The sequence below is a fragment of the Dicentrarchus labrax genome, unplaced genomic scaffold (genome assembly GCF_905237075.1).
Source record: "Dicentrarchus labrax unplaced genomic scaffold, dlabrax2021, whole genome shotgun sequence".
Lineage (NCBI taxonomy): Eukaryota > Metazoa > Chordata > Actinopteri > Moronidae > Dicentrarchus > Dicentrarchus labrax.
In genome coordinates this window covers 20540959-20560404 of record NW_026136704.1, presented here as the reverse complement: position 1 = coordinate 20560404, position 19446 = coordinate 20540959, and the positions used below count along the sequence as shown (strand labels likewise).

General features: G+C 40.2%; 1 protein-coding gene across 1 annotated transcript; it reads left to right on the top strand.

Moving 5' to 3' along the window:
• The first annotated feature begins 9030 nt into the window (after positions 1-9030).
• On the top strand, positions 9031-19125 carry rab4b (RAB4B, member RAS oncogene family). Its single transcript, XM_051397068.1, has 8 exons — positions 9031-9218; positions 12418-12498; positions 13469-13583; positions 13874-13936; positions 15631-15785; positions 15976-16071; positions 16252-16429; positions 16554-19125. Exons 1-7 carry the CDS (start codon positions 9203-9205, stop codon positions 16365-16367), a joined length of 642 nt encoding a protein of 213 aa, XP_051253028.1. The 5' UTR covers positions 9031-9202; the 3' UTR covers positions 16368-16429; positions 16554-19125.
• The last annotated feature ends 321 nt before the right edge of the window (positions 19126-19446 follow it).

Here is a 19446-nt window from a genome sequence, read left to right as displayed (position 1 = left end):
GTGAACAGCGGCTGGAAGTGAGAGGACATAAAGACAGAGCTGCAGCTGGACTTATCATCACCACCTCACCACAAAGAGGGGGTGTTATCCTTAGCTGACCTTGGAGAAGTGATCCATGCTATTATATCATTTTGTTTAGACTGTTTAGACCTTCTTATGTCTCAGTCAGAAACATAATTCACTGTTACAAAACACATTGAGGCTAAAACTAAAATCTACAGAAGTCGCAACCATGTAACTACAACTTTAGCCTCAATGCACTGATTTACATTTTATCATTGATTTATTACTGATGTAATCATTTTCAAGTCATATGTTGATCAAATTAACTCTCAACCAAGGGATTTTACGGTCTAGATAGAGTTAAAACAGCTAAAATCAATATTTTTATATTACCAATCAATCTTTGGACTATGTGGGTGAACCCACATGGTATTATCACAACTCTCTCATATTCAGCAGATATCTCTAAAAACTAAACTAAACACTGAAATTGACACTAATGTTTTTCTTTATCTCCTATATGTGTAAATAGCCAGTTTTGCAAACAATTGTGGCCAATATCTTAAAGGTTGATAATATGTGTTGTGTTCACAAATAGTTTCCATTGTCCTTAAGTAGCCAGAAATTTTGCAGTTTTAAAGCATACAGAAGAACTTAATGTGTACATAGATTACTCATCATCTCACACCTCCATTCACTACAGTGTCACATACTTAACAGCATCTCGTCACACATTTCTGCTGCCACAAAGTGTGAAAACCTCCCCAGACTGTGCTGTAATATTCTACTGCTCTGTAAAATACAGTCCATGTGTTTCCTCCCAGTGAGCACACTTCAATGTACTTCGACATTTATTTATCTGATCGGTCTACTGGTAAGAATATCATACATTCTGTCATATAGACTGTACACATTCTTCTGCGTGAGAAGAAAGGTAAAGCGACTGATAAAGAGAACGACAGCATGAGGCGGGGCTGAGATTGTGTTTGGAGCTTTTCGAGGGGATGTGGGATGAGAACGCAATTAGAGGAGCTTAAGGCAGAGCGGTGAGGAGAGGATGAGGGTGAGCCACATTCACCTGCACGAGCGGTCTGACCAAAGCACAGGTGTTGCACACCTGGGCCTTAGAGTGTCCCCATTAGCCAAATAGATTAACCCACCTAACTGAGGTCAATGGCCCTCTCTCCTGTTACAAATAGAGAGGGGATTTTGTGATGTGGAATTAGGACACATTAGCAGGTTCAGGCTTTTGACAACACCTCTTTTAGGTTAACACATACATGTATAGGGCTTACATTAATGTTACAAAGTCTGTACTTTTAAAATATATTTATTGTTGTATAAAATGTAAAAATAAAAAATAGTGCAGAATATCCATTAAATTGTTCCAGAAGCCAAGATGTCTTTAAATTGTGTTTTTGTCTGAACAATGAGCCAAAAACCCCCAAAATGTTAAATTTACAAGGAAACAGTTGAAAGTAGCTAATTACATTTAAAAAAGCTAGAAACAGCATTGAATTGGTATTTTTGTTAATTAATTGACTATTATGGTTTCAGCACTAATTACATGTTAAATGGATTAAACTTGTTGCATGTTTAGTTGTGTGTTGAATTTCATTATTTAGAGCCATTACAAAACCACACAGCTGTATGTCTGATGTGTTAACCATAGTATTTGTTCACTGGTTTAGAATTACAATGAAGAAGAGAGTCAGAAATTGGATCAAGAATACTTCTATGAGTAATTCCAACACAATTATTCCAACTTCTTAAGACACAAAGAGGATGTGCACTGACATCTCTTTGATTTGTGGACTGAAGGGTGTTGTGGTCAGTGATGTCATCCATCATGGCCCCTGATGTCATCCTTCAGGGGCGACTGTTTTCTCTCACTGACACTTTGCTGCAAGGCCGGCCAAGGGCATGCATGAACTTGCAAAAGCACACAACTTGGAGGTGGACTCCTGTTCGCATACACTTTTGGATTTCATTACAGAGTTGACCTAGATTGTGCCTGTTGTCTTGCTTCAGTTTGGGGTCTGTTTTAGCAACATGATAGCAACAAGAATTCACTACATAATTATTGTAAGACTAAGACTATCCATAGACTAAAATTGGCAATGCAAGCTGAGAGAATCAAATAATTATGGGATTATGGAGAGGATAAATTCTCAGGCTTTTGGACAGGTTTGAGAGGACGGGAGAGATGAGAAAAGGTTTGGCATATGTTTGTGCCTGAGGGTGGTATATGAGCCCACTTTGAGAACGTGAGAGATAACCTCGGAGATAGGAGAGTTAGTGGCAAAGAAACAATTCAGGGAAGGAAAAGATAACATCAAAGGCACAGATTGAGTAAGTAATAATTAGGCTGTGATGTTTTTAAGTTTGTTCTACATAGATACTCTATATATGTATTAAGGGAAGATAGTAGGTAATGGGGCTTTGTGGGCAGTAGGGATTTCCTCCCTTCTCTGCACACACACACAGGGATACAATGTAAAGGAAAGAGCCTTTTCTTCAGCCTTTGTGTAAGTGCAGGCTGGCACTTGATGTTTTCTGGAGGGGTCTTTTCATTTAGGCATGTGTTGAAAGATGCCCTGACAATCACATTTGCACAATACCCCGGAATGAAGAAATATGAGTTCTTCTTATTTGCAGCACTGGAGCTTGAAAAGAGAAACAAGTGCTGACAGTCAGCTGCAGAAGAGGTGCAATCTCTGGCTACCATTTCACTCTTTACCCCGGGGGACCTGCGAGATGATCTTCACAGCAGATATGTATATGAATTCCACACATTGAGAATGACATCATGCAAAGATTCCTTTACAAGTTGCATCCAGCAGGCAGTGGGAGCAGACGATAAGACCTTCCATATGTCAATATGTGTCATAACATGAGGCAAAAGACTGTGATTAATTATCTTAATGGGGCCAAGAAGATGGCAGGAACACATCAGGGCATGTTGCTGATTGAAATATTATGTGGTAATGCTTTTTTCCCTTTATGATTTCAGCAATAACCTTTGGCTGATGATTCCAAGCTTTTACACCAACGAACTGATGCAGCATGTGAGAATAACAATTTGGTGTTGGACGAAATTTGAGGTAAACAACAGGGACCTATAGCAGCAACATGCTGAGTAAGACAATGTTGCATTGTCTTCTTTCAGGATGTATGCCACATTCCCTTATTGTTCCCTCTCCCTCCCCCAGCAAATAATTCTCTCGCCCCCAGCTGAAGTCTCCAATGGTTTTAACTTTCAGGTCTTTCTTTGACACAACCTTTCTCCAGATATAGAATGAATAGCTTGTAAATTTTAGCACGAGCGATGGTGAACCGATTCATCAATAAAGGTTATGGAACAAATAAAAAACTTGACACATATTAACAGAACATTACTGTCTGGTTTCACAAGATTAAGGATTATTTTTCAAAATGTAGGCCTTTTTAACAGCATATATTTTGACTTATAATAACAAGAAAAGCACAGGTGTTACTAACAACATTAGCAATGGCTCTGTTCTATTCAGGTGTCCCAGTAAGCCACGACAGTGTGATAAAGAAGAAGCATCCACAATACCAGGACCCTGAAACCGAAGCAACTAAATGGAATTCAGCCGTCAATCATTTTATTATTTACACCTGTGCTTTTGCTACTTTGACATGTCAGAATGTGTTCTGTGAAAAGGTCATATTGTTTTGGATTAGTCTAGTTTGAAGTTTCTTTAACACATTTTACTTCCAAATTAAAAAAAAAGAAGAAAAGAAAAATTGTTGCAGTCCAAAAACAGAGTGTGAAAGCTTCTTCCAAAACACCTGACCACAAACAGCATTTGGCTGCCCTCCTTTTCTCCTCCAGGCTGTGGTCTGACAGTGTGAAAAGCGGAAGGAGAGAAGAATTGGTGGCGTAGAGGTGAAGAGAGGTGAGTTTGTGTGCAGATAGTAAAAGATGTATGGAAGAGGCTGCGGGGGTTTAGATAGGGATCTGCTCACCGCAGAGGTCAGGAAGATTCTTCCACTAACACAGCCGGTTCAGTCCACACTCTTAACCTCTGATCCCCCCCTGAACACACCCCTTCCTCACTGAAAACACTATTTGTTGAAGAACCTCATAAACATACATGCATTTAGTCTAACCTTGATAAAATAAAATAGGGTGGACACAATATTTGAAACACCTTTCAGTATAAAACAATACAGTTCAAGAGCACCACAAATTACAGTCTCAAAAAAGACTATAAAGTTAAATCAACACCTCTTTTAAACAGTTTCAACAAAAAAACAGAACATTATACTGAAGGTAGGATTCATTGCAGGGCCGATGTATTTGACCGCATTCATTTCAGTTAGATGAGGTGGCAACTGGGTGTGTTTCAGAAATGCAATTATGCTAGAATTCCTTTGAGCATTATTGTAAAATGCTCTTAATGATTTAATTTCCTGGTATATTCCTTTGCACTTTTTAAATAAAGTAGTGGAAGTTTTATCACTTCAGCTTCGCCAGAAAGGCAAAGTAAATATGGTTATAAATTAAGTCAGCCCAGTCATGTGGAATGGATCGGAGAATATCAAATATGCACATACTGATACTTGGCATCTAGGCTCTGACCTTGTTACTTCTTTCAAGACTACAACAAGCTCAGAGGAGATTCAGAGAGTGGAGGTAATTAGTGATATTGCCAAGCGCATAAACACCAACTGAACAGTGCCAAGAGATCTGCTCATAGTCCAGGTAGCCAAAACTGAGCTTGTTGATGTGAATTAGTGATCCTTAACATTTCTGCAGTGAGTCACCGCAGACACAAGCTGAAACAGAAAAACCTCCGAAGGGACATGATGAGACTATGTATTTGTGATCAAAAAAGTGGGCAGCTTTGACAACTTAAAAGATCTGCCTTATTACAAAGGGTGTGTTGAATAAATGTTGCAGCAAGTGTCCAATGCGTGAATGTAGCAGTACAACTGGCCTGCCTGATCTAGCTTGCAGGCTTTGATCCATTACATTTTAACCCTTTAGTCTCTCCTTGCCTTATACAACTGTTATGAGATGCCTGGGTTGTTGCTGTTTTGGGTTTGCTTGGACCCTTGAACTCATTGACATTCTTCTGTTCCTTTGAAACTTGGTCTCAATAACTCTTTGTGGCCACCTACAGAGTGAACTTACAATAAGCGGATTGAAAATTAGGCTGAATGAATCTCTGAATCTTCAGTTCTGTGGTTGTGTTCAGTATTTAAGTTACATTAATCAATCAGAAAAAATGACTCTTGTAGTCAGGAAAAGCAAAATGAACGTCCTTCTCTGCTAAGTGGAAACCAATATACCTGTATTTGCACTGTTTACTGTAAGCTACTGTTAATTTTATATTTTTTATATTATATATAATACTTCATATTTTATCTTTTATTTTATTTTTTAATTCTATTCTTACAGTTAGGGTTTTTAATTTTAGTTTAATGTATGTTTAATGTATGCTTTGTATCTTGTATGCTACAGGATACTTGAATTTCCCTCAGGATAAATAAAGTATCTATCTATCTATCTATCTATCTATCTATCTATCTATCTATCTATCTATCTATCTATCTATCTATCTATCTATCTATCTATCAACAGGTCTGTCGGTCTCTGGGTAGGTTGTGGTGACTTTGTTCTATTTTAGATCATCTCTCCACAACAACCCTATCTGCTGTGACCGTAAAGGAAGCCGCTTTTCAGCATGTAACCTTCACGTCAAAACGACTTGTTATGCAGGAAAGGTAGACGTCTGCAAACACATGCTAGGCTTCCACACTAAACCAAGACTCAACTCTGAGAAGAGGTCTTTTTGAGGTAAATGTTGGATATAGCAAAATGTTTTAAAATCTTTTATGAACACATAGGAAAACATTGGGGTGTTTAATCTGTATAGAAAACTATAAATAGTTAATCTGACAAAAAATAGGTTAAATAAAATAAATAATGCAATGGCAGCTGAGGTCAACTCTATCCATGGGTCCACAGTACTGACACACCTTCGAGACGGTCACAGATTGGTTAGGTTTAGGCACACAAACCTCATGGTTTGGTTTTAAAATAAATATGTTAACCCAGGAAGTTATCTCAGGGGTCTGTCACCTAGTGAAGTTGGCGTGTAAGACTGCAAATAGACCCTTCTTGCTGGGATTGACTCCCTCCCAGCCGCACCCACAAGGATAAGCAGATATGAATGGATGGATGAAAATAGAATACAATTTAAAGAAATAACCAACACAAACCTTCTAGCCTTTGGAAACCTCTTCATTTTCCTACAGGTGTTCACATCATTTTCATTCTCATCAAACAGTTCAATGACTCCTCATGTCCTAAATGAAAGCACCTGCCTTTGTAATGTTTCTTAATCCTTCAGTTTTTTCCTCTAATTTGTCATTCATCTGTACATTGCCAGTGTGATGTGGGCATCATGAGATAGCCATCCCATTATGGTCTTATTTCCATGGATACAGTGTAAGCTGTAGGGTATCCACAGTCACCAGGAAATATGAAAGAGACTATGAAAGTTAAAAGGAACTTGATATGCCAGACCTTTCTCTTTTACTTGTAACCCTCTTCTTCCCTTTCAAAGACTGCAGTCCCCCTTTGTCAACATGTGGCTCCCTTTACACACAGTAATTCAAATAGTCTGGGGTTTCTGCTCTAGTGTATGGCGACCTACTAGTGGTTTACTGATTTAGGCAGTGCACAGTGCTGTAGTACTGACGTGGATACCCTGGCGCGCAAACAAACAGTTGCACAAGGACCACTGTGCAGAGTAGGTATGCACATAAATACACCCCCTCAGTCTGAATCAGAGCTGTACTGTTCGTTCTGCACTCCAACACACGTAATCATCTGTCTGAGAGCCTCATTCAGTTTTTGACAGTTGGGTAACAGATTTGTGATTTTTCAGACTTTCAGCTGCTGCAGCCACAGCGCCTCTGTAGGTGAAATCTGTCAGCTGGAGTAAACACTTAACGCCTTTGCAGAATGACACACACTCTTGTACTTGTTTCAACTCATTAATGCATTCACACCTTTCGGCTATGTTTACACCACGGTGTGTCTTAATAGCCCTTACTTCATAGAAAGCCTTTGTGTCTGTATATAAAACAGCAGGTCGTCAGGCATCCCTCTGTTTTACTGTATGACTCATAATGTGACAGACACCTTCATATTTACAGTGATGGCAACCAACCGCAGAGCTCACCTGTCTCAAGAAATTATTAACTCAAATCCTCCTGGAAAATGACTCATTGTTTGTTGTAAACACTGCAAATGTTGCTGGGGGCTTCCCCAATGCGCTCATCATAAACACGTCTGTTTTGATCTTGGATTGAAAGTGTCTGGATGGTACAGGAGAGGGTCTGTTTCTATGACCTCCTCCCTTCTTAGTTATTTTCTGCTTGACATGTCTTTCTAAAAGCATGTGAGTGCAGCAGGCCTCTGTTAGTCTGAACTGTTAGCGACAGGATAGTCCAAGGTCAAAACAACCCCCCTACACAGACGCACACAAGCACCTTGGTTGCCTGCAGTCCAAACAAATATCTGCTCTGACGACACCCACCATGGACGAGAGGACAAGAAAGAGGACAAGAGAGACAAAGACACAGTGAGCATTGAGACATCCTCAAAGGTAAGAATGATAACCAAACGGAAGCAAAAACCTCCCTCTTTTCTCTCTGGCTGCTGCACACCTTTGAGGCCAGCCTTTCTTGTAGCCCACCTTAGGAAAACATCCGTGCCCCCACACGACGCTGAGCCTTGCGTTTCCTTCTGTCTTTAATCTTGGTGAAAAGAGCTTTTAACAAGGCTGGGGAGGATGAGTGGATCTGCCAAAGCAGAACAAAGGCAGGGAGGAACCAGCAGAGATAGAAGCAGAGTGGAAGGCTCTGTAATTTATCACCTGTTGCCCTTGGGCGGCCCTGCACTCCACGCCCTGGGCTCTGTGTGTGAGTGTGTGTGTATGCAGGTATGGAAAGGTGATGAATGAATTGGCAAAGAACAAGAAAACAGGCCTTTTGCATTCCTCTAAAACCTCAAAAAACATTGCTTTAAGCAATTATTTCCAGTGGAAAGCAGTCGTCTGCTTGCCAAAGACACCACATTTATGCGTTACTCCCTTTACCACAAATTTTGACATAAGTGTGTGCACTGTTTTTTGTGCCAAGATATAGGAGTTTGTAGAAGCAGAATGGGAAACCTAACGTTGTCATCAATTTCCATAGCAGATGTCTGAACATAACATTTTAAACAAGAAAAGAAATAATGCGAAAACAACACAAAATTAACCAAAAATGCCATATCATGTCATGTTATGTCATGCTGAGGCTTCGGTATCTAACCAGGTTAAACTAAAAGTTGCTGTCTCTAGAATATTCAGTCCTCAAGTCTCTTTATCTTTGCCTGCCACCTTGTGGGTTTCTGTTGCACCTACAGAGATATATAACAGAAATATATAATCAATAATCTTTTTTTATTTTTACTATTATAAATTATGTTTCACTATAATAGAATATTGACTAGACTAGCATTTTTCTAAATAAAACATGCTTTGATTGAAAATGAGTAATGCTGGTAATTAGACCGATGAACTAATGCTGCTTTCAAGCTCTCTAAGTGAGCACTTTCGTCGCGATTTTAAGTGAATTAACGACCAAACAAAATAGAAACTGTCTTACACTAGTCTTCTGGTATCTTCTACTTTATTTTGAACTGGACGGGAACACATTTTTGACAAACTGAACAATACAAGCACGAATTTAATGACGAATTAGCCCATCTTATTTATTTTCCCTATGCACTTGAGGGTTAATAACGGGATTTCGGACATACAATCAATATATGAGGCACGCACAAACCACAACTAATGACATTTCTGTCCTTCAAAAGCAAACCCAACTTATTTTTCGACCCCTTTGTCGGATTGGTCATGTTCGCTAACCGGAAAAATTCCCACACAGCCAACGACACCTGAAGGCAACAGTACACGACGGATGACGTAGCACGCAGCTGCCGTGTTTGGTTGTGGTCGGAGCAAAAAAAAAAAAAGAAGCTAGGAAGGGATCAAGGAAACCTCTACTAGCATCGTAGATAAACACCCCTAAAGAGGTGTGAACGCAGGCCAGCACACAGCTGACACAACACCAAGAGAACAGTAAACAGCTTCATACAGCGAAGGTCAACATGTCTGAGACATACGGTATGTTTGAGCGGAGCGGCAGACTGTAATTTCATGTTTGCTAGCTGCTACACACACACACACACACACACACACACACACACAGCTCTGTGGTGGGGGCTCTTAGCAACGTTAGCTAGTTAGCGTACTTTAGCTGCCACCTCACCATGTCAGCGGGGTTTTTTTTTTTTAAATAGTGATAACCATAACGTTTGTGTCTTGTATTGAATTGTACTATTGTATAGTTTAAGTAGCTTCGTGTGTATTAATTGACATCCCTGCCCTGCGCTGGCGGAGTGCGCTGCTTCCTTAAACGCTTCAGCTACATGAGCAAACAGATGGTGATAGATTTCCAGGTAAAAGTTGGCCCCAAAAACTTGAGACACAAAAGCTACAGTGGCGTGTCGATACATGCAGAGTGTGTTTGCAGACGCCGAGGTAACCTGAGCTGAGGTTTCAAGCAGATTGGGTGACCTTGCAAGCTGCAGGAGGGCTGCATTCAGTCATAGGTGTTGTGTGTTTCTTACTTAGAGGTAGCTATCAGCTGCCAGGCCTATAATGAGGAAGTTGGATAGTTTCCTCTGTCGGTTACCTGTAGAGCAGCAGCTGTCGCCCTCAATCTGAGTAACTTCTGTCTCTACTTAAGGCAATCTACATTACAAGTTAATGCTGACAGAAGAGACACGATTGCAGCTGGCATTATAACCAACCACTGGTACTGCAGATAGAGAGTTATTACTATTCTGCATAAATAGTAGCACAATTGGCCTGACACCATAGACCCAGTTGTTTTGAAATGGCACACCACCATCCTCTCCCATTGCTCTCTCTCTCTCTCTCTCTCTAACACACACACACACACACACACCCATCTGTTTCTACTTGTACCACGTCTCCTTTATTCCTTGTATGAAACTTTATCTCAGTGGGCAATATTTATGTAGAAGTGCCAGCACTAATGGTAGCTGTAATAGCCTTTTATTGATTTCTGTCTCAGTCTCCTGTGCTGTCTCCTCTCCTGGAGGGTCAGTTGTAGAACAGGCAAAAAGCATTGTGAATACTATAAAACACAAGGCCAGGTTAAATGGTCCCACATTAAAAATCATAAAATGTTTCATTCACTTTGGTCTTTGGTCAGTAGGGCACTCTTGTGAAGTTACAGAATGTGATTTATGTAAGAAAATAGAAGATGGGATATTAAAAAATTTTAGTTTTTAAATAGCAATGTGATTTATTAAATTTTTTTCAGAATAATTATAAATTAGATTGATGCTAAAAGTAAAAAATATTAGACACTTGGGTGTTATTTTTTGTTTGGTGTTAATGAATAACTTAGCTAACCTCCTTTGGTCCATTGTCCTCCATGTAGGCGATATCTGAATGGATACTGGAGATTCAACGATTACAATAAAAAACAATTTATTTTCATTATTTCATTAGTTTTCATTATTACTTAATCAATATTTTATTTGATTACCTACTTATAAAATGTAATCAAATAGTAAAAAATGTCCATCCTGTACTTGGAAGAAAAAGAAAACAACGACACTTGGCATGGACTGTAGCCATTGTTACACATGAGCTTTTGATTCATATTCTATTACTATCTAATCTCAATCTACAATCTAATCTCTCCAGTTTTCGCATTTTCCTTATCTTGTGCTGCATTCTTGAAGTACATAAATGCAATTAGGAAAGCATTAGTGCAAATTCCCCGTGCTCTTTGTTAGTAGATCAGAGGACGCATCTGACATAAACATTAGGTAGATCTGGGGCCTGAGTGTGTTAAGTGTTGTCACAGTGTAAGTGAATGCAGATAACAGTGCTAGTCCGTTCCCTCGGGTTATTTAATATTGATGCGTAAAGAATACAATAGCCTGAGAGGGCAGCGCTGCATTCCTCTCCCTCACTGCTTTGACATATTGACAGCTTGATTGTTGTATGCAGATCTCGCATGGGAATATGTAATGTTTGGGAGGATGTTGAAAAGCTGAGGCAAGCTTTTAAAATGGAGCTGTTAGCATTTGATTTTGTCAGTTCTGCTGTCACGGCCATTGACAACGTGTGGTTGAGATGTAACCCTGTCGCTGACTGCTGTTGCTGACTGTTGTTGCAGATGAAAACTGTTAGCGCTCGTAGGCTCATTCGCTTTAGCAGTTCTATTACCATGAATTTGACCTCTAGCTTGTGTTGCTTGAGAAAACACCCGCTTCAACAAACAAAGGTGCAACGTAAATCGAGCTGGCGGTGGCGTGTGTCGGCCGATGAAGGTGGCTCCAAGAGCACTATCATAATAAGTTTAAATGTCACCCAGGAATTAAAGATCAATCACATCTGCTCCTCCTGTTCTTTTCTGTTTGTTGACCTTGTGTGGAGCTGAATACTCACAGGATGTTCACCTGGCTCTTAATCTCAACAGTAGTCGCTAATCATTTGCCAGGCCAGCACTTCTGCCTGCAGAGCCAGCGCTTAAGCTTGAGCCAAAATTGCACACTGTCTTCAAATTCCAACTATCAGGAGGAAAGTTGCCGTTAGCAATCATTGTTTGCTCTCACAGTCTTAAGAACACACCATCACTCTCGGATTTCCTGTTTTTCTTTTACTACTGCTCTATGTTTGACTCACAAACACAGACTCAAGTATGATTCACACACATACACTCACTCTCCATCTCCTCAACCATGACATGGTTTCATTTCTCTTGGATCTGGCAGCACAGCCTACGTATTTAAATGCCCCCATCTTTTCATCACAGCACACAAAGGATGTCTGTGCTGTGGACGGCCTTGCATGTCAGGGGCCCGAGTCATTTGGGCTTCAGATCATCTGTGTGGGTTGGGTTGTACTCTCCAGAGCAAGGGCCCACTCTCCACAACAACAACATCTGTACAACCAGCTGGCTGTGGTCATTCAATCTCTGCAATGCAGTCAAGCTAATCCATGTTCAATAACTCTAAAGCTTTGGCTTTGCTCTGATGACGTGTGTTATTAAGTGCCTCTTTTCCACCTCAGACAAACAAGCATATTAAATTAGAATAATAAGTAGCAGGTTATACTGATTATATGCAAGGCTTTGTGATACATGGGCTAATTTGGGGTTGTTGGATACTGTGAAAGTAGTAGCTCAGTAGGATTAAGAGGAAGTCTAAGGATTGTCTCTGTGGATTCTCCCCTGGCGTTGGTGTTACATTGATCTCTACCTCCTCTCCTCTGCTTTCAGACTTCCTGTTTAAGTTTCTGGTGATCGGCAGTGCTGGGACAGGGAAATCCTGTCTCCTCCACCAATTCATTGAGAACAAGTGTAAGTTTTCCCTCATTAGAGCCCATCAGGTTTGCAGAAGCATGAATACATAAGTGTATTTTTTACACAGACGCAGTGCTGTTGTTGAGTTATTGCAGGCCTGCCTTTCTGCTCAAGTTTCCACTTGAAAGTTATTCATTAACTTTTATTTGGAATCAAACTAAAATGACGGGATGAATTGTGTGTCAGTCCAGATTCTTAACATTCACAGTAGGTAATTATTGAGCAAAACAAATATAACACATGATACGACTGTTCTCTGGCTTAGGTGGATTTGGATAAACGGGACCTAAAAAATACACACTACTCCTTTTTTTTTTTTTTCTTCTTCTGAGCTGTCATTTTTTATTATTGTTAAATAACAATACATTAAATTTACAGTTTCTGTGTAGTGCAGTCCGATAAAACACTCCAGCTAACAATGTTTTTCAAATTTAGTTAAATCTACACCTCTCTGACTGTGTCAATACAACTAAACAAATTATTTTCTACCCCCAGCTAGTCTATGGAATCATAATATGCAGTGTGATATTTGCTAGTACTGGTCTAATTCAGTTTTGCTTTTGTGAATAACATAAAAACATGTGAGAACTCACACACATACATACTCACACACATGCTTGTCTGTGATTAAAGATGTGTTAGGTCCCTGTGCTTTCACTGAAGAGAGAAAGAGAGGGCATGCTGACAGTGTTAATCACATCTAGACTCCCCCTAGTCTCTAATGTGGATATGAGCTGTTTGAAGATAACATCTTATGTCTTTTAAACAAGCACAACGCCCCAATATATTATAGATTAGAGGTAAGATTCTGGGAGCAGAGTGGAAATCATGGGTAAGAACACCACATAATTTTGCCAGAAAGAAAAAAACATATTGGTATTACTACAAGAACTACAAGAGTTTTTCTCAGACTGGGACCTCGTGTTCGCTCCTTTTTCACTTTTTTCTCTCTGCGTCCCTTTTGCAGTTAAACAGGACTCCAACCACACCATCGGTGTGGAGTTTGGGTCCAGAGTGGTCAACGTTGGTGGAAAGACGGTCAAACTGCAGATCTGGGACACTGCTGGGCAGGAGCGATTCCGGTAATGGCCTACAATATTTCCTGCTATGGGTTTGGCAAACTTTGTAGAAACACAAGGTTGACATGAATTACTGAGCACACATGCTGTCTTCGGGCAACAGCCAACTTCAGTTACCCACAGATGTTGAGATGCTGCAGTTTCATAGCTATGAGCAGCTCCATTGGAGTAATTATATGCCTGACTGATGATAATAGCTAAAAGCAATGGACAGTTTCTTATTCACCTTCCCCAACTAAAGCTGATATTGTGAAAGCTTTATTGTAAACCCAGATTCTGCTTTCTCTCCACAGTTCTGTTACACGCAGCTACTACAGAGGAGCTGCTGGAGCGCTCCTTGTCTATGACATTACCAGGTAAAACGATTGTTGCATTCACTGTCCCTTTACCTTTCTACACACGATGCCTTTTGTGTAACAGAAAGAACATTTGCGTACAATGCTTTCCATATTTTGGGATATTGCGGGAAAATGTCTCCTAGACATTCATAATTTTTCTTAATTAAATGACAAAATCATCATTAAAACTACCAAAAAACATTATAGTCAGAGGAGCACGCTGCCAGGCATGGAAAGCAATTGTTTTAACTTATTTTGAACTGTTGAAATTGGATCTGGCTGGAGTTGAAATTGAAATTTAGTGACCCATGAAGCTTAACTGTAAATAGTATTTCACTTTCCTCTCAGTCTATTTTTATGAGCACCTATATTGTTGGTTTCAGTCTGTGCAGTGTAAATAAAAGAGAAAAAAGAAAGAAAAAAGAACAACAGTGTGTCCATTCCACCTTTTAGAAATTGTGCAATTTAGCGTCTATGTACTCGGACCCAGTGAGATATGAATACCGGAACCCACCCCTCGGCCTGTATTTTATAGGCTTCAGGTTGCGATAGAGGTGTTGTGAAATCAAGATGGAGTGAATGCACTAAAGCAGAGAGACAGGAATGTAATACAGTTTGTGTTTGTAAGAAAGTATGGGCTCTTGCGGAGTGCAGAGTGGCAGGAGCTGTAATATAGAGGCATCCTCTGGCAGGCTGGCAGAAGTCAAGAAAGAAAGTCCATCACAGAAAGTGTCACCTGCGGGGGAAATAAACAGGGAGAGTGGGGGGAGGAAACTGCAGGGGGAGGGAGCATGAGAACGAGGAGATGGAAAACAAGAGAGTGAGTAGGAGATGGAGACATTTAGCTCTTCTCACAGGTGAAAAGGTTAGCAGGAAGAAGGACAGGAAAGTAGTTCAAAGAGAGAGAGAGAAAGAGAGAGAGAGAGAGAGGGGGATCAGCATATGGACGAGGAGTGACGTCATTCTTTGGTTGTTTGTGAAAGCAGCTGTTTAACATTATTCTGCTGACCCACACCCTGTTGCTCACCTCACTGGCTCGTGTTACTATGGACACCAGGGTCCCGTCTCCATGGTGACTGGTGGCTTTAACCCAAAGAAGTTTCCATGAAAGTACTTCACTGTCCAACAGGCAGGTCTATATAACAATCTAAACCAGGGAGCTGAGTAGTGAAAGACATTTATTCCATTTAAAGTTTTAGCTGGCAAACCTTTAACACTTTTTTGACTAACTGATTACATTGTAACTATAAAGTGATGTTACAAAGTGTAGTGTTTATTAGTCATCTTTGTGTAACCCCCCAAGCAAACATTAGGTTTAGTCATTCTAAAGTTAGATATGCGTTTATATAAAGGTAGCTGTCAGTATTTGAGCAAATAAAGTGATAGTTGCATATTTGAGAATTTATGAATAATTAATTTAATACATGCAAATAGGAATGCATTATTTACCACACAGCATACTTTAAATGCCCCAGGTATACCGTACTCCAAAACAAACACACACAGAAAATGTGCACATAGTTCTGTTTATACTACGTTGGCTGTCTGAATAGGTGGATACATTGACTCCTCGCTGACACAGACAGGTGATGAAATTTGCAGTCACTCTATGCAAAATCATTTGATTATGTTTGAGGTCGATCTTTCAACAACAACCATAAACTAGCCACTGTGCCCCACTATGTGTCCATCTGTCCTGTCCTGTCTTGCAGTCGGGAGACATATAACGCCCTAACCAACTGGCTGACAGATGCACGGACTCTGGCGAGCCCCAACATTGTTATTATCCTGTGTGGCAATAAGAAAGACCTGGATGCAGACAGAGAGGTGACCTTCCTAGAGGCGTCGCGCTTTGCTCAGGAGAACGGTAACTGATGTTAAATCTACACTATTTGTTGTATCTCTGATTGTTCTTATTTCCTTTTGTCTGTATTATTACTGTATGCTTCCCTTTCTTTATAATTTATGCTACCCCATCCTGTCTTCTGTTTCTCCTTCTTTCACTCTTTTTTTTTTCCTCCCAACTTGAATTCATGCTCTTTTTTTTGCCTATGTAGAGCTGATGTTCCTGGAGACCAGTGCTCTGACAGGGGAGAATGTCGAGGAGGGTTTCCTGAAGTGCGCTCGCACCATCCTCAACAAGATAGACTCAGGTACACATTCTATTCTTGTTAAAGAGGTGTGTCTGAGTTGGGCGTTTCTGCAAGGGTACGCAGACGTTTGCTTGTTTTTTTAATGTCTGTGCTTGAGTGCATGAAGCTCTGTGGGTCTGCCTTTAGTAAAGTATACAGGTCTGCACCGCTGACATTTCTCATTATGTTTTTGTTGCAAAGGTGAGCTGGACCCAGAGAGGATGGGTTCAGGTATTCAGTATGGAGATGCTTCGTTGAGGCAGCTGCGACAGCCTAGAGGCACCACCACACAGAATAAACAGCAGTGTAATTGCTAGGGATCGGGGGCCCTGCCCTCACCTCAGCCCACAGGCCCACACAGACAGGACGTCCCCTATAGGTCAGTGAAATGTCATCATCTCAGCCTGTAACAGTACAGACTTTACCTGAAATCTGTTTCTGATTTGCCTCCGTATTGATGAAAGTGATCACCTTCTCTTTTCCTTTCTCTTCCCACGTCTCAGCTCCAGGTGTTTTTTGGTGTGTGGGACCCTTCTCTCTGCAGTCTCACACACCTTGGATCACCTGGATGAGTGGTCATGGAGATCACTGCAACTCCTTAGTCGCTGCGTCTGGGCAGGGGAAGCTCTCAGTGTGAACACTCTGAGATCATAAAGAAGAGGAATCCTCTTCTTTAAAAGATGGTTTCTCGGTTACTTACCAGACAAGGACGAGTCAAGGGTTGTGTGTATGGGCTGCCCTACTGTTGTTTTATCTCTGTGCTTTTTCATTCTAGTTTTAGTCATACCGACACGCTTTTTACATTTGCACATCACTGTTTATAAATTATTATTGGTAAGCTATTTTGCGAATATTCATCGCTCAACCTATCCGGATACAATTCATGATTAGTTTGGTTGGCACTTTGAAATTTTAACATTCATAAAGGCGTCCGTTGATATTTTGCTTTTTATTATCCATTATTTGAGTTAAGTGTATTTTCCATAAATTGAGCCTGTCATTGATGGTGATAAACAGTCTAAACGTGTCCTCTTATAAGTCCATTGAAGTCAACAAGCACAGATATTTCTTTAGAATTACTGTAGATATATTGAAAACCAGAGACAATGCAAGTCCTTGTAAAGGTTTCTGCACTTGTTCAGTAACTTTTCCTGACCCAAATGAAAGCAGCTAATCTGTGAGTTAAAGTGTAGTTAAAAATCTTCATACATAAGTAACATACAGGCCCGAATGTTAGAGCCCAGTCCTTTCTTTTTTTTTTTCACTGGACTTTTGGTTCGCAGTAAAATGCACTATTATGACAGTGTGTGTTGGCCTTAGTCATATACTTGATATTGTGGATCTTATATTTATTATATTATTCCTAATCACCCTGTCTCTAAACCGTCAAAGGGAACGGTCCAATCACCACACTCTACATCCACACAGACGAGCCTGTGGGTCAGGTTTAAAGCTCAAAAAAGTTTTTTTTTTTAAGAGTTTTTTCTCTTTATTTTACTCCAAAGTTCCCAAAGTCTGTAGATTTGAATGATCAGATTTAGTCCCAGTGTCTTTGGTCCTATCACAGTGTAAGATTAAGAAAGGCCCTTCAATCTTTGCAAAACAAACAATGTCTTTGACTCCTCCTGCTGGGTTTTTTCTCCATTTTCTTGACCTTGCTTTTAATTCATGCTGCACATACTGTATGAGGGACGTCACAGGAAACCACAGTTACGGTTTTGCCTCTGTGCCAAGTTTGGGAAACTTTCATACTGCCCACTCAGTTCCCTCATAGAGGCTCAACACTGTTTAGTCGAGCAAGGCTTTAAGTGCGCCTTGATGAAAGTCAGGATTTAAAAAAAGTAGCTTTCACTTCTCTTTATCAAACACAGAAGCATCTCTGCTCTGCTACAAAATATCATTAAGTTTGCAGAGCCAACCCCAGATGTTTTCTCCTTTTCGAACAGACCCTGCGTTGCCCCAGAGACAAACAGGGAATTTCCACTGAAACATGATTTCCTCTTTCCGTGTAGCACTGACAGCATTGGTTTGTGGTGCTGCGGGAGGAGAATGAGGCTGTGAGTTAATAACTGAAAAACCTCCCAAACTCTCCCACCCTACTGTTGAGTCAATGGCACTGCTTCTGTCTGAACCACTGAGAGCAGGTCAGAATGACCCCAGCCAAGAGGAGATCAAAACAAACTGCCTGCAAAACCTATTTCTCATGTCTTCTCCTCAAGTGTGAGCATATGTCCTCCCAGACAAACCATATGCGTTTTTAAGCTCAAGTGAGCCAGCACACTTTAGGGAAAAAGATGGCGAGTTGTGCAAACATGAGATCGTATAGGATATCAAGAGACAGATGGTCAAAGAAAAAAAAGGTTTTCATAAAATATTGGCATTGTGTGCTAGTTTGTCTCCTTCTGCAAGTGCACTTTTACTTTTGAATTTTCATGTTTTTCTTTTTTGTTTATATGCTGCAACTATAGAATTGTACATTTTATTTTACTTGAACAGTATACTGTAATAAAGATTTTAATTGTAGACGTTATAATTTCTTACTAAATGACAACTGAGATTGTTGATTTGATTCCCTTGTTTCTGCTGTCACCAGGAGAAAAGACTGTTGTAGCGGCGATAATCTGCTGCTGTGTTAGAGGTTTGACTTGTTTATTGTCCACTGCTGATGTGGAAGTAATGATGAAAGGATGTTGACTTCCTGAGCTGTAGGAGGCCCTCTGCAGCAACTCTGATCACCCATATTCACAGGTTGTCATTTACATTCAGCCGTCAAGTCATCTGCAGAGTTGGCTTGCATTCACCTGTATTTATTGTACAGTTCTTAATACACATCCATCAAAATATCCATATGATAAGCATTTATTTCTTCCAGTCTGGATTCAATCATGTGATGAACACAGTCCAACTCAGTTGTTGCTTAGTAACTAATGTTATATAATCAACCTAAATTCTACTGTACATCTAAAGTAACCTATGCTGTAAATAAGATTTGTCTATTGTCAGTTGAGGGTGAGTGTTGCTCATTGATTGTAATGATCATGCAATTCCCAGTAAACTGCTTGTTTTTTCAGTTAATACCTTTCACCTGTCTCATTGATGTTAACATCTGTTTTGTCTCTAAGCTGCTGTTACTAGGTTTAACAAGGTTTAAGTTTGTTTTCCCAAGGGAGTGAAGCACTGCCCTGTATCCCAAATATAGGTAAATCTCACTCTTTCCCTCTCTCTCCTGTCAGTAAAGTTATTACACATCAGGTTTATAGGCAGCTGACTTAACAGACCCTGAAATTTAACAATAGGATCAATGCACATGATTCATTTGCCTCATCTTCCATTCTTCAGCTGAATCATTCCTCTCAAAGGCAGAGTGAGGTTAGGATATCAGACGACTCATATGAT

What these genes read in the sequence shown, in the direction of transcription:
- rab4b (XM_051397068.1), top strand. An exon ending in CCAATTCATTGAGAACAAGT is followed by an intron (nt 12,499 to 13,468) that starts GTAAGTTTTCCC and finishes TCCCTTTTGCAG; the next exon opens with TTAAACAGGACTCCAACCAC. An exon ending in GCGCTTTGCTCAGGAGAACG is followed by an intron (nt 15,786 to 15,975) that starts GTAACTGATGTT and finishes TTGCCTATGTAG; the next exon opens with AGCTGATGTTCCTGGAGACC.